Source organism: Panthera onca, chromosome D2 (assembly GCF_046562875.1).
Source record: "Panthera onca isolate mPanOnc1 chromosome D2, mPanOnc1 haplotype 2, whole genome shotgun sequence".
Taxonomy (NCBI): domain Eukaryota; kingdom Metazoa; phylum Chordata; class Mammalia; order Carnivora; family Felidae; genus Panthera; species Panthera onca.
Window position 1 is genome coordinate 1,434,143 of NC_138349.1, and position 15,679 is coordinate 1,449,821.

The 15,679-nt window shown below is 53.8% G+C and overlaps 1 protein-coding gene across 1 annotated transcript in view; it reads right to left on the reverse strand.

The window, feature by feature from the left end:
• Positions 1 to 15,679, reverse strand: part of PPP2R2D (protein phosphatase 2 regulatory subunit Bdelta) — a 49,588-nt gene that overhangs the window by 2,789 nt on the left and 31,120 nt on the right. Inside the window, exons 4-9 of the mRNA XM_078434993.1 lie at positions 12,042 to 12,207; positions 11,517 to 11,629; positions 8,218 to 8,395; positions 5,171 to 5,335; positions 3,068 to 3,237; positions 2,904 to 2,995 (exon numbers count right to left, since the gene is read on the reverse strand). Of these exons, the coding sequence (XP_078291119.1) occupies positions 2,904 to 2,995; positions 3,068 to 3,237; positions 5,171 to 5,335; positions 8,218 to 8,395; positions 11,517 to 11,629; positions 12,042 to 12,207 (884 nt within the window). The remainder of the gene's footprint in view (positions 1 to 2,903; positions 2,996 to 3,067; positions 3,238 to 5,170; positions 5,336 to 8,217; positions 8,396 to 11,516; positions 11,630 to 12,041; positions 12,208 to 15,679) is intronic.

Below are 15,679 nucleotides of genomic sequence, written 5' to 3' on the forward strand. Positions count from 1 at the left end.
TCCCTTCAACGTGCCGACTGCTGAGACCCAGCGCTCTCGTCTTCTTTCCGTTTCTGTCAGTTCCCGCTTGTGAGCTGTCCCTCTCCAACTCTTTCACTGATTCTGGACACTCCGCTCTTGGCTGGTCATATCTGCTTTCGTGGGTTTTCACTGTCGCATTTTGATATAAAACAAGTTTACAACGTTGAAGTGGGTGAAGTTCCTTAAGTTTTTCTTTGCTGTCTCGAAGTCCTTCGGTCTCTTCCATGTAGGTGCTGCTCCTTCACGGCTCTGGCCCCGTCTCTCAGTCACTCCCAGCTCGTGTACTAGACGGCTGAGGGACAGCTGTAACCTGTCCCCACAACACAGACAACCAGCTTACATCAGAGAGCTCAGAGTCAATATTCCTCAGCTTGGCTCACAGGGCCAGGGCTGGCGGTGGCCGTGCGCCTGCCTGAGCTCTCAGAGCCGCCTTCTGGGGTCACGTCCTTTCCTGGAAGTACACCCCTGAGATCTATCCTGTAAGCTTCTGGTCAGGGTGAACCGTCCCCCATCTGAATGCGCTTTACTGCGCACTGTTCCGAGCGACCGATCGTTTATCTCGGCGGGCAGTGACAGCGGTCACAGGGAAGGACAACACGCTGCGTCACACCATCCCGTGTACCTGCTGTGCTGAGAAGGCCGCTCCCAGCCCGACTGTCCCTTCTCCAGGTAGCGCGTCTTTTTTCCCCATGGCTGCTTTTAACCTCTCTCTGCCTGCGGTGCCCTGGGATTTCATAGGACACAGACATGAAATTCTGTGCTTCGTGAACCTGTTCCTCAAGTCTTCGTCTGTTACAGGAAGTTCCTGGCCATCATCGCATCGGACATCACTTCTCCATAGTTCTCTACTCCTGGGCACGCCTCTAACACGTGTTTCACCGGGTGCCCCTCCCCCAGCCTCCACGCTCGTGCCCTTCTGCAGATCCTACCCCTGGAGCTCCGCGCTGGGCCCCAGACAACGGCTTCTCCTGTTCTCTAACTGCCCGGGATCTCCTACTGAACCCATGGTCATTTTCAACCACTGAGTAGTTCCTTCCCAGAAGTTCTGTTTGCTCCGTTTATAAATCTCTCGGGTCGTTTCTAGTGGTTTTGCTCACGGTTCCCTGCTCAGGTTTTGGTTCCTTCCTTCAGTCTGGAAACATTTTCAGCCCTCTTACCTTATACTCTGCAGCTTACAGTTCCAGTGTCTGAATCCGCAGAGGTTCGGTTTTGCTGCTGTTTCGGACTTGTTCACAGTAGCTTTCCTTCACGTACTTGGTAGTTTTTACCTGTACATCTGGGGAAATCTCGAGCCCTGGGTGTACCGGGAGAGGCAATCCACCATGGGTGCGGGGTGCCCCTCCGCGTCTTCGTGGCTGTGCCAAGAATGTGATTCTCGAGTGCTCTCTCCCTGGGCCCCGAGTCTGGGCTCCGCAGCGTCCACGGGCAGGCGGGCTCACCGTTTTCTGAGAAGCCCAGTCACGCTGGGTGTGACACCAACCCCACTGCTTGTGCGGCCCGGCCTGGGCCCCTTGTGTCACTCCTGTGCGGCGCGGGGGCCTTGGAAAACTGGTGCCCGCACGGAGCTCACGCTACCCTGCAAGGCCAGGGGTCTGGAGCCCGGAGTCTGCCCTGGGGACTCGTGTCTCCAGCAGCATCCACCAAACACCAAGAGGTGGCGGGTCGGCACGTAAATCGGGTAAAAGCCTAGGCCCGAAAAGGTCTGTTCCTCCTGATGCCCAGAGCCCCCCTGCTACGTAGCACCCAGGCCCTCAATAGCTTTCCCAGATCAGGCCGCCAGTACACATACTCCACATCCCGTGACGGGGGACAGGCTGATGGTTACAAATCTCAGGGGACTTTTATGCTCAAAGTCTCAGACAGATGTCCCTTGGGACTCTGAACGTAGATGGATGATGCCTTTTCCAGAACCCTCGAGGGTCTCCCCATCACTGTGCACTGTGCGTGGGCCCCAGGATGTAACTGCACCAGACCTCAGCTGTGAAGACCTGGGTCCTGGGACCGGATGCCCGCGGGCCAGCCCGGCACCCAGGGTTCCCTTGACCTTCTACTTCCAACCCCCGCTTCATGCTGGCTGCCGTGCAGTTTCCTTCGGTCACGTGGGACCGCCCCATCCCAGCACCACAAACGCAACGTGTCGTTCGACAGCAATGACGTGACCCTCGGCACTACTGGCGCCGTCCTCTCTGACGAACCGGCACGAGACACATTCCCGAGGCACCAGAACTACCACACTGCGGAGGCCACCAGGCCCTGCCGCCGGAGCACCGCCACCAGTGAGCCGGGAGGGCGCTCCCCGCTGCTCTCCCGCAGGAAAGGCCACTGGAATGCGGCCGGTCACATGCTCAGGGGGAAACCACCGCCCCAGTCCCTTCCGTCACAGTCCTCTCGGCAGCAGGACATGAGACGTTACTTTAAAAGCATTTAAAAAACAGCCCAAAAGAACCTTAGTACCACAGGTACTGTAAGCACCACAAGCACGGGGAGAACTTCCTCCTGAGCACCTTCTCTCCACGGAAACCGTCTGGTGGGGGCAGCAGGCTGGGGTTGGAGGGGGGAGGCACCTGGGTGGCTCGGTCCATTAAGCATCCGACTCCGGCTTTCGGTTCAGATCACGATCTCAGGGTTTGTGGGATCGAGCCCCGCGTCGGGCTCTGTGCTGACAGTGCGGAGGCTGCCTGGGACTCTCTCTCTCTCTCTCTGCCCCTCCCCCGTGTGTGCGCATGCTCGCGCTCGCTCGCTCTCAAAACAAAACATTAAATAAATAAAAATAAACTGTCGAGAGCCTGAAAACCAGCCTTTAAAGCACGGCTCGGCACAACCGGCCCCCCACCCCCCGCCGAAGCCCCCTGCCTCCCGTGCGGGCCTGCCCGCGGCCTCACCTGTCTGAGCCGCCCCAGCAGCACTCGAACTTGTCGAAGATGCAGTCGTTCTCGTACAGAGAGCACAGCTTGCTGCGCAGGTACTCGTGCACCTTAACGAAACCACAGGAAGGTTAGACGGCGCCGCGGGCAGACGTGGCGCCGTCCCGGTGCGGCGGTCTCACCTGGTGGGTCTCGACGGGCCGGCTCTCCATGTTGAGGTCCCACACCTTCACCGACAGGTAGTCTCGGGTCATCATGTACCGGCCGCTGTGACTGAACCTCACGTCGGAGATGGAGGAGATGATTTCGGAGAAGAAGGACCTGCTGCTGGGATCTTCGGGTTCTTCAAAAACTGGAAAACACAACGTGTTCGGCTTCTGTTTAAAAGCCAGAGGACGAACCATGCTCTGGGCTCCAGGCCCTTCCCGGGGACCCCAGAGGGGGGCACAGCCCGCATGCCACTCAAGCTCCTGACCTTTCCAGTCTGTGAGTTTTCTGGCCTTCACCTTCTGTGCTTCAGAGACTTCGAGGAGGTGGCCCGGGGCCAGTCACTGACAGGGGACAGCATCAGAAACCCCCCGATCCCGCCCAGACCCGGGAGCAGCACGCCCACGGCTGAGGCCCAGGGCTGCGGCCTGGGGAATCCGCCCCCGACATGCCGGCGTGGGCTGCGGTCAAGAACCGCCATGCTAACCACAGGTCGCGACCACAGACACCCGGGTGCCCAAGCAGCCCTGTCCCGTGTCACAGGAAGACAGAGGTGGTGCCGCCTGGGCACACTGGGTCCAGACTGTAACCTCCGGATGGTCCCACCCGCCAAAGCCCGTGTCAGTCTCTGCTGTCTGGGAGCCAAGTTCCATTAACGAGACCCAATTACTTTCAGAAAGACTCCAGATGCTTCCTCGGCAGACATTCCTTTCTCCTACAGGTTTTGCGGTTTCAGCAGAAACTCAACAGCCCCCGACCTGCGCTGCCACAGCGGCCCCAGAGGCTCCGTGAGCCCCCCAGTCCCCCAGGGTGCCATCACACCCTCGGCTCAGGAAGCTTCGAGTGAGGGTCTCTGCACTTCACTTTAAGCCGCTTTAGCCTTTTTTTTCTTTTTAAACGTGGGAACCTGTATGTTTCTTGGCTCTGCACGTGGAATGAATTTTAAGCAAGCTAGCTGCTGGCAATGCCGAGTGTCTCCTCAAAGAAACTGCCGACAAGAACTACTCCTGGCATCTTTGCAAAATGGTCTCTTCAAGAATATCATGGTGAGGGGCGCCTGGCTGGCTCAGTTGGTAACAGTGTGCGACTCTTGATCTTGGGGTTATGAGTTCAAGTCCCACATTAGGTCTAGAGATCACTTAAATAAACTAAAAAAAATGAAAAGACTATTAATCTTGAGAGACACAGGTCAACATCATACGAAGCTGACTCTTCACTGCAGGACTCCTATAAAGAGGACGGAATTCTTGAAAACACACTTTAGCCTCAGAAAAACGAGAATAAGGCAAAAAGGTTCCCGTGAACCAGTCGGCAAGCACATCTGACGTGAGGCGCTGCTGTGTGGCCGTGCTCGGCAGGGGAGCCACCGCAAACAGAACGGTCAATGGACTGACTCCACCGAAGGAGAGCGCGTCCCAGGACACGGGAATCGAGGCGCCCTCGCGGGCTCCGGGGACGCGCCGGCAGAGCTTGCTGTGCAGTCCAGTCCCCACCACGGGACACAAGGGAGGACACACGCACGCTTCTGCTTTTCTATAAAGCCGGGCCTACTCTTTATGGCTAAAACTGAAAACAAGATCAAACTCTCCTCACCCAGAAGAAACTTCAAGGCTCGGCGGATTAAAGTGCTAGAGCGTCACCTGAGGGAAGTGCCTTCCAGGGCAGCAAAGCTCACTTGTGAACAGAGCCCATCGCGACAGCCGAGAACGACCACGAGTGAAATGTGCCCTAGCCGCCGCACGAGGTCCTAGCGCACGGAGGTGGAGGCAACACACGGTTCTCGGCCGGCCCCGGCCCGGGAGCCCTCAGACGCAGCCCTGAGACCGTGGCGGGAGAACCTCTACGGGCCGCCCCTCCGAGGGACACCTAACGGAAAGTCTACGGGACCCTGCCCTCACCGTCCACGTGGCGCCAGCAACGGCCCACGCGAGCGCCCCCCGGGACTGGTGATCGACAGCAGGTCCTACGCCTGCGCGGGAGGGAGCGGAATGGAAGGAACCCTGTGTCTCTGGAGACAGCCTTGCGCCTGGAGAACAGGCGGATTTAAACGAGGCAAGCCGAGCCCTCCAGGCACTTACACTTAGAGTGTCTGTCGCACAGGGCTGAGGAGCGCATGTCGCACAGCCTGATGGTCCCTTTGCTGCTGCTGTAGACGAACACGTTGCACTGGTGCGGGTGGAACTCGGCCGCGGTGATCACCTCCGTCAGCTCCTCCATGTTTACGGGCTTGATGTCCACGATGTCTGGAGGCACACGGTTAAGGCAGGTGCTCGGCAGCTTCGACCGCGTCCACGCGAACGGCAGGCGGGAAAGACCCACCGTGAGCGTGAAGAGTGGACACGTAAAGGAGGTGACCACACAGACGGCGTGCAGGGGAACACGCCAGGAAGAGGGCCCGTGTCACCTAAGCGCCGCTCAGACCACGGGGCCGCGGCTCAGCAGGCCCGGACCACTGCTGCCACCAACGTTCCACAAGACGTTCACGGCAAGATCATACGTGCCTGATGGTGTAAGACCCGTGCGAAAATCCCATACTTCTATCCATACGTCACACACACACGAGACCTGCCAAATTCCAAGATTCTGCTTTTCTAGGAATCTTTTCATCTGCCATCAAGAGCTCGTTCTAAGTAGCTAGAACAGCATAGCTTGCCAAATACGGAAATCACTTCACTGAAAAACACAAGAGGAGAGTGGAATCTGGCTACGGGCCGGGATGGAACGACGGGGGCCAGGTAAACCCTTCCACTGACAACTAGGTGACGCCACAGCGTGTCACTGGACAGCACCCAGTGTGGGCAGCGATCCTGGAGGGACTGCAGCCCTGCAGCCGACCCTGTGCACTGCTACGTAGGGTGGAGACCCGGGCCACGCCCAGGGGCTGCTGGGAGTCCAGGGAAGCTCACGGGGCACCCCCGCGCCGAGCGCCAGGGCAGAGTTCCCGGTAAGTTCAAGGAGCCGGAGTCCGTGCCAGCCCGTGAGGAAACTGCCCAGGCAGGTGGGGAGGCACCCGAACAGAGCGAGCCGCACTCCCCTCACGCGCAGGGCGTGATCTGCAACGTTGACCAGGGTGAGAGGAGGGCCGGCCTTCGGCGAGCGGACGGGCGCAGAGGTCCAAGGGCACAGGGCGGGGGCTGAGTGTCCGGAAAGAGCACAATTCGCTGCTGGAGGTCTCGTGTGAATGGATCAAAGGTATTTTTAAAGTAATCGTGTTAGGAAAAATAAGACAGTGTTAACAGATGCAAAAACTATGTCAAAGTGTATGTGACTCAAAATCTAGGTCACAAGGAAGGGCGTTCGGAACACGATGGGGAGACAAAATTTTATAAAGGCAACGAAAACTGTGAGTGCGTACACAAATCGTTTATGAATTGAGAGCGCTCGCCAATCATGAAGGAAAAACAGGAGCTTCCGACAGGAGAAAAATGACAAGGGACACCAAAAAAACTTCACACTAATGGACGGTAAATCAACAGCAAATACTTTAACTCACCTATAATCGAGGAAATTAAAAATGGTCTGTTTGGTTTCACTAACGTGAAAAGTTATTTTTCGGAAGATCCAATCCTCTGCTGAAAACAAGCACGCTGAGGGGGCGGGGGCGCCTGTCCCAAAGCCCGCACGGAACTGGTACCACACGCGGCCTGCGCCCCGGCGCCAGTCCTCGGGCTCGAGGGGCACACAGAGCACAGCGCGGAGCCGCCAACCTTCAAGAGCTCCAAACCCTGCAGTTACACACCTGGAGTCTCACGGATACGAGAAAGACGGTCAGAATGCGGTGGAGAAAATGAGGCTGACGGCAGAGGCTCACTCTGTTGTGCACCAGGCCCCGTGCACGCGGCTCTGTGCCCACTGGCTTTGGGGTTTTACAAAACCCCAGGCGGCCCCCCAGGAGTGCAGGTTTCCAGAGGAGGAGAAAGGCCTGGACGGCCTGAGGGACTCGATGCTAATTAAGGTCCCAGAGCTGAACTCGGCCGCTGACATTCCCGAGCGCTTGGAACATCACGTCACTACCACCAAGCAGAGGATGAGCCCGGCGCTTCCGAACACACGCGTCCTTGCGCCGCCGGGAAAAGGTTGCAGGCGTGCACACCGCCACCTACCATGGCTGTCTGGAACGACGGAGGGGGAAGAACTTCCCCGCTTACTGGAAGTTTGTTCCAAACAGTCATGTACTAATGGGAGAAACACTGATTTAAAAGAGAACAATTTAGGGAGAATAAAGAGAAGGCAGGGACCATGGGCATGAACCTCCTAAGCTGGGACGTTTCGCAAGGTTGCAGAGGAAGAGACACAGAAAGTGCGGCGGCCACAGCGGCCCCTGGCCCAGGCGGGCCTCCTCCCGCGGCCGGGCCCGCACGCTCTTCGGGAAACGAGTTACCACGGTCAGGAAATAACCGAATCAAGTAAAAGGACAACAGATAATAAAACTCACGTGTGACATGCTCGAATCTGAAAGGTATATACGCTTGATTTCGTGGACTGTCCTGAATGGAGGCGTCACACGCAGCCCAGGCGACCCTGCGGACGCCCGTCCCGCTCCGGCCAGCCCGACATCGCTCCAGAACGTGGGAAATCCTGACTGAAGCCCCCTGACGTGCACATGTGACAGGACTCTCATTTCTGGAGAAATCAAGAACTTGCCTAACCAATAATTGGCAGACTTTCACCTTCGTAACAGTGTAACTGCACCACTCTTTTGAATACTCCTTAAACAAATCTTTTAAGACACAATTCTTACGTGTCACTTCTTGGGTTGGATGATTAAACATCACTCGAACCACAGCCAGTGTTTTCCAGTCTATTATCTACTAGCAGATTTGGGGGGGGGGGGGGCGGGCAGGCAACAACGGAGCCTCCAACAGATGCTATTTAAAACAGCCTCTCATTAACCCGGGGGCAACAGACTTGGTCATTCTCATTACATAGAGAACCCTCCCCAAAGGCAGAAAGTAGTTTCCATTTTTAGGGATGCTCCAAATCCCAGGGAACCTCCACCACGGGCTACCGTGCAGCAAGCGTGTAGAAGAGGAGACTCAGACGCAGGAAGAGACGTGCACGGAGAACCCCGTCTCTGAGGGACAAACGTGAAAAAATGCCGAGACCGCCATCTGATGAAGGATACTGAAGCTCCTATCTGTGATTTCTAAATGCCATAGATTAATTCTCAGGTCATCTGCAGAAAGATACGTTTCATGATCACTATTTACTGAAATGGAATTTATATGGTATGTATGAGCATTGGCAAAAATTCGTCGTGGACTTGCTTCTACCATAAGATCCATGGGCTTCAATATTGGAACCTAAAAACGGAAGGAGACAGGAATTCAAAACAAAGATCACCGCAGCATAAAATTACAACACTTCAAGACAGCAGAAAACAAAAAGGAACAAATCCAAGTTCACAGTGAGCTAACGGTTTCGTACAGACAATACCCCAAATAAGCAATTACCAGAGCTATGAAAACAGGCTACAAACGGGGTCCTGTCCCTCCCTGCGGCCACCGCCAGGGCCGGTTACGTTCGTCGAAGGGCAGACTGAACTGGCACCTAACAAAGTGCTTCCAGCGCACCGATGCCTAACGCTTGGCTTCTCCTTCCCGTGTGTCCCCGCAGCCACGAGGACAGCGAAGTCTCCATGGGAGACTCCGTCAAGGACCCCCATCCCTTTCTCTCCCTTGCAGCCACTGCCTTTAAAAGGGACACTACACAGCTGGTCTGCTCGGTGCAAATGCCACGCACCGCGGAGGGGGTGCGGGGACAGGAGAGCGCACGGGGGCCCCCCAGGGAGCTGAGGTACCATGCCTGATCTGCTGCTGGCTCCGCGGGCAAGTCAGCCCGGAAATACCCAGGGAGCCGTTCACTTATACGGCAGAGGCAGTTTTTGGTACACAGATTATGCTTCAACAAGAAACTTTTTTAAAAAGGGGGCACAAAAACCCCATCTCTGTGCTGTGCGCTGTGGTCAGGGGACAGGACACCTATGCCACCAATGGAGACGTGGAGTCAGCCAGGCAAAGCGGGAGGGACGGGGCCGGCCCAAACACACACATGCCCACGCGAGCGGCAGGGGCGCCATTGTGCGTCATCGTGTCCACGCGTGCGAAAAAGAAAAAAGTCCCAGCATCACTGACATCCAATGGAAAAGAAGGCAGAAGCTTTAAAATCACAATAAAAAATGAACAGTAGTAACTCGTTATTTTTCTAATTAAAAGCCAAAGGGAGCACCTCTCGTTTCGTCTTCTCTGACCAAAAGTCTGCAAACTGCCTGGAGAAACATGCATCAACACTGCTTCCTGCACCTGAGGCAGACAGGTGCCGACCGCACGCTGGCCTCTCTGCCCTGCGGGGCACAGGGAGGGTGGCCACAGCCCTCAACCAGTCTTTTAACTGATCAAAACACGTGGCAACTCAAATGCCAGGCCTGAAAGCCTCTTCCTCCTAATTAAATTCCTTTTTTGGCGCTAAAATAATTTAAGAGGAAAACAAAATTTAAATAGAGCAGTATTTGGGGTGCCTGGGTGGCTCAGTCAGTTAAGCATCCAAGTTCAGCTCAGGTCATGATCTCACAGCCCATGAGTTCGAGCCCCGTGTCGGGCTCTGTGATGACAGCTCAGAGCCTGGAGCCTGCTTTCGATTCTGTGTACCCCCCTCTTCCCCCACTCATGCTCTATCAAAAATGAATAAACGTTAAAAAAAAAAAAAAAAAGCAGTATGTGACTCCCACTCAGCTAAGTTTAGACAAATACTCTATTTTTAGCTTTTAGAGAGGCAGTTAAGAAATCAAATATGGGCTTAAACTCACCAAGACCAGTCTATTTACAGCCTGTGATGTCTTAAACCCCACTGGGATTAACAAAAGCAGTTTCTGATGAAATCACACTCTGGCCGCCAATTAGACCAATTTTATTTGGGCGAAACACATAAAAGAGCCTCTGAATAAAACCAGCACTGGTTTTATTTACCCAAATAAGACCTATGGTTTTTATGGTAGAGGCACGTGAGCGTGCGGTGCGCTCAGGGGGAAGCAGGTTTCCAGCAGCGGGGAAGAGTGTGCCAGCCGGTGGGCGGGCAGGCGGGAGGCCGTGAGGGCGGCCGGGGACCGACAGGAGGCCAGAGCAGGGCGCCCAATGCCTCCTCCAGCCCAGCCCACTTAGAGGCGCTTCAGGTGTTGGCAGCCGACACCAGTGCCACCGTCACTGCGAGCGGTTTCTCGCTGCCACGTGGATGTGAAAGCGGTAACCGGGGCAGCAGAAATCACCAATGTTCAGATCGACACAACTCGGTTCAAATCAGTTTTATAAACTCCACCCGAGTATATTACGTCGCCTCTCGGAATCAGCCCCTGGACACGGCAACACTTGGGACCCGAGGGCCTTGGAAGAGGCTGACCCAGCCCGCTCTCCTCCCGGGCAATGCTACTCAGCCGCACGCTGCTGTTTCCTGAACCACGGGGAGCGCCGCCTCCGCTGCCGGGCTGTGGCTCTGACCCGCGTGCCCGCCATCCCAGCATGCTGTGCGCGCCCAGTGTCACTGAGGTGGGGTGTGGTGCGGGGAAGGGTCTCCGCAGGACGGTGTCCTTCCCTGTCACACCTTCCTACTAACCTGGAACGTATCCACTAACTAGGTGTTCACTTGGTGAACAGTATTCAGCAAAGTTTTTAAACCTCATTAGAAAAGAAACCAGCCAGCCGACAATTTTCCCGCGTACCAGGCAGCGGTTTTAGGACAGGCCTCTGAACTAACACCCCACCTCCTTTGCCATATCCCGTCTCGCTGTACGCACCGGCCAGGGTGCACACCGGGGGGCCAATTACAAGACCCTGAGAGCCTGTTCAGTTACTTTTACTCAACGTCATAGATGTTAAAAAGTAAAAAAAAAAAATCTAGGTACCAGAAGTGACGGTCATTTCATACTGGGCTCAGGGTCAGCAAAAAAGGGAGGGAAGAATTTGTTTTAATTTCACAGTTAGAAAAAGAAGTGATGATTCGGAAACCTGAGAACATGCCCCAGCTAACCCAGGGAACTCCGTGAAAGCCAGCGTCTGCGGCCTACGCGGCTCCACCCAGGGCAACGTTCCGAATCCCACGTGGACGTCACCACGACCCACGCGCCACTCAGGACCTTTGCAGTGAAGGGGGTCGACACGCTTAGAAAGATCTGTTGTGGAGTTAGATCTGAGTCTCTTCAGTGTCATCGTGTTTTCTGAAGACGCCGTGTGACTTCCTGCTTACGTGACGCACAAGGAAACCCGACCGTAACACATACAAATAGCGGCGACTGTGATCGCAGACAGCCTCCACGGGCCGGAAAAGGCGGACCCCACAGGGGCCCCACTCAGCGGTCTCCTCTACGCAGACGCACGCACTGTCCCCGGTTAACTAGGAAGAGAACCGAGTAGTGTGAGGAGACGCAGCGCGTACCCTCAGCGCCGTAATTCGGAATGGGTCTCGAAGCCGTCCGTCTTCATCTTTCAAGTTGTAACCTTCTGCTCTTTTGTCCCGCTCGCTTATTTTCCATAATTTAATAGTTTTATCTGAAAATAAAAATCTTAGTCTCCGTATTAAAAGAAAAACCTTAGCACGCACCACTGTTAGTCGAGTATTACATCAGAAAATGTGGATTCTATGTGGATTTCTAAGCTACGAGCCTCTGAACCTTAGCTTCCGGTTACGGACAAACCTGGACGTTCTGTCGGCACAGTAAGTAAAGAAGGGGGGTGTGTGCCGCAGGGCAGCGCCATATGGGGAGCGTGTGCGTGCTCACCTCTGTGTTCTTTAAGTCCTCAGCCTACCACCTGCTGCCTAGCTAATAATTTACCCTCTCCCCAAAGTTTAAACAGAAACGTTTTCTAGAATGGGTTAAAGTAAAAAAGGAACCTATACCCAGAAAATTAAAAATAAAATCCTACATCAAATAACCACTTACAAAAACAAAAAAGCTCTTACCATTTGTAGAGAGTAGAAAATGAGCAGCATTCTGTTGTGGTAACCACCTAATTTTATTGATTTTTTCCTCAATTTCTAGACTTTTCAAATAGTCAAACTCTGGTTCATGACTTTGAAAGGTACTGTAAACATTATATTCTCCCCTAGAGTGAGGGCGGCTTTTATTCTGCAAGGAAACAGGAGGCTGTTTTAATGAACAAAGCACAGTGCAAAGAAAAACTCCGTACTACCAATATGACTATAAAATGACCACACACATTTTTAAAAAGTTAAACAAAATCCCGGGTCAAAAATTATTACACAGATGACACTCCAAATTAATTTACGTGGAAAAAACAAGTAACAGAGATTTCCCAGACCTTCCATCTCTGTCCTAGGCACGCGCTCCGCTCCGGGTGCACGTGAGCCAGGGTTCCGCAAACATGAGCAGGCCCTGCCGTGCGTGCACTTCTGGAGAGAGGCCGAGGGCCCACAGCGGGTGAGTGCACCCCCTGGGCCCGGGGGCAGCCGGCCCAGACCGCACTCGTGCCCGCCGGGAAGAGGGCCATCGAATGGCACGTATGCGGTGACCACCGCCGGTAGAGGATACCTGTTATGTGGATTTTTAGCACACATAAAACAATTCTACATGTTGCAGTAAAAGTATGAACACACGCTCGGGAAGATACAGGCCGTCTTTAAAGTCATAACCAACTCTGGGAAGGCCGAGGGAGAGTAAGGTAAGACTTGGGGATAAAGCTGGAAGACAGCACGGGGAGGGCACACGGGAGCCTCATCCACCTGCCAAGGGCTTGGTTTTCTTTTACGAAAGAGTAAAACCTGGGTGGTGGGTTCATAATATACTAATACCTCAAATCTTCTGTATGCCTCAAATGACGTTTTCTATAAAACAGTAAGAATACGTAATTAATATAATTGTTTTAATTTTTTTTAATTTTAAAATTTTGCTTAATTCTTGCTATCTAATCAGCATCTTTAGTCTTACATTTTTTAACACTTTAGGAAGTGTGTCAGAGAAACCGAATGAAACAGAGGGAGCTTTACGTCTAGATTTCTTTCTATCTCTGAGTTAAGATCAAGCATTATGAGGAGACACCCCCAAAGCTGCCTTGATCTCTCCACTGCTGCACACTCCCAGAAGCCACACACGGACCCTGGGATCTAGCACATGGCCTCCACGCGTGCGCTGTGCTCGGTGGGCTAACGTCCACGAGAAAAGCAGCATTTGCCAGCAGATGCTTCTAACTTGCTGACGAGAAAAATGAAATGGGACTATTTAGGAAAGAAAAATCTGGAGAGTCCTCAGTCCCAGGGCTCAGGACCATAATCCACTTCGAGAAACTGCAGAATCTGAACCAATCTATGAGGCGCCCGCACCGAAGCGCTGCTCTCCTTCCCCCGCCACCGTGCACAAGAACCAGAATGGATGCTCCTGACCCTGCTGGGCCGTCTTCCTGCTGTAACTGCCCGACCAGACCCTCCCCCGCCCCCCCCCCCACCCCCGCCACAGGCTGAGACCCTGAGGGGCAGTGAGCGGTCTCCACGCCCCGTCCCGTCCCACAAGAGGCAGAACAGAGGAGAGAGCGAGGGCCTGGAGGAGGGGGCAGAGCCAGAGCCCAGGCCGACGGCCTGAGCCGCTGGGAGCTGTGATCCGCAGGTGGCGGGAGGCCTATCTTGTCGGCAGACGTGCCGAGCGCTGGCGTCGGCGGACTCGACGCAAACACGGCAGTTCGCGTGGTCAGGTGCAAAGCTGTGCTCTGAGGACGAGGGCTGCACAGCCGCGTCCCCAAGCTCTGCTCCCTGGAGACTGCCACACCGGGCTTCCCGCAACAGGGCTCTGCTGCTGAGAGGGGAAAAAGCTCCAAGATCAATACTTTGAACCGTGCTCCCTACCCCCGGGTGTCTGGAGGGCTCCCTATCTCCCTGATCGCTCAGCCCCCCCCCCCCCCACCCCGGTCGGGCAAGGCCCTGCTGTGTCCCCGCAGCCCCCCGGGCTCCGCGGTTCTGCAGAACCGGCTGGGCCGTTTAACGGACAGCGCTGGAGAAGTCTACAGTGAGGGTTGCATGCAGCAGCCACTAGAAAATTTTAGAAGCAGATGGAATATGAAAGCTCTGTTTATGTTAACCAAAGTATCGAGAAAAGGATGGGGAAACGCATTGCCCAGGGATTAGTGAGTTGCCGTTGCTTGGGTTTATCAAACTTGAACAACTCTGACCACCTGTTTGCTGTACAAATCTGCTGCTGCACTTTATTAATAATGATTTAATCCATCTTAACTAAACACTTTGTACTACAGGTTCTCAAAAGCGTTAACGTATTTTGTAACAAGATGCTTGAGTTTTACCACAATCTATTTCACAGTTGAAGCTAGACAGTTTTTAGATTTCAATGACGACCCACAAAAATGAGGAAAGTTTTCTATAAGGATATCATTAAAATGGCAAACCTTAAGGAGCTGAAGTCAATTCTTAAATTTAGGACAGCTATGGCTCAGCAATCTGCTAAAAATAATCCTTCTGCTAAAAGTAATAAACACCACCAACCACTTTTACTTCTGCCAAAAAGGATCAGGTACACAGTTCTACTTAAGGAGTGCCATGTCCTAACCTACCTCTGGGGAAAGAATGCAAAACTATGAACTTGCCAAATCATCTGTGAAGATTTTCAAAGACTAATGGCAATAAATATTATTCACAAGAATTCTCACCATTCCAAATCAGAAAAAATAAGATTAAAAAAATTTTTTAAATTGGGGCACATGGGGTGGCTCAGTCGGGTAAGCGTCCAACTTTGGCTCAGGTCATGATCTCATGGTTCATGAGTTTGAACCCCACATTGGGCTCTGTGCAGACAGTTTAGAGCCTGGAGCCTGATTCTGATTCTGTGTCTCCCTTTCTCTCTGCCCCTCCCCCACTCACACTCGCTCTCAAAAATAAACATTAAAAACATTTTTTTTAGGGGCACCTGGCTCAGTTGGTTAAGCGTCTGACATCTGCTCAGGTCATGGTCTCACGGTCTGTGAGTTCGATCCCCACGTCGGGCTCTGTGCTGACAGCTCGGAGCCTGGAGCTTGCTTCGGATTCTGTGTCCCCACCCCCACCCCTGCTCTTCCCCTGCTCACGCTCTGTCTCTCTCTCTCAACAATAAATAAACATTTAAAAAGTATGAAAAAAAATTTTTGTAAACTATACAGACATAGCAAAATTAGAGCTGCAACATGTATATTCCAATGAGATGCTGGCACACCTCTCCTCACTTACAGAAGCAATCCTCCACTGACTGGGGGCACCCAGGGCTCCCTCTCCTACAGATGCCCCTACGTGCCTCCTCTCTGGTGGCAGGGCCAGCATTCACTGCCGCACAGGTCTACTAGATTCCAGGGCCCACTAGCTGCCACACCAGTTTTGCCACAAAAATGTAGACACCAGAATCTGCAGATGAGAAAGTAACCGCACACTGACCTGCTGGACACAGACGAGGGCCTGTGTGTGACTCTGTCAAGAGAAAAGACAGATGGCTTTCCACAAACCCAAGCCTGGCTTCCCGGTGGTTCTGCCCCGGAACGTGTGCACAACAGACGAGCAGGGCACCAGGCCATCTTGCTTCCTTCATCAGAACTCATCATGAGCTCTGACGA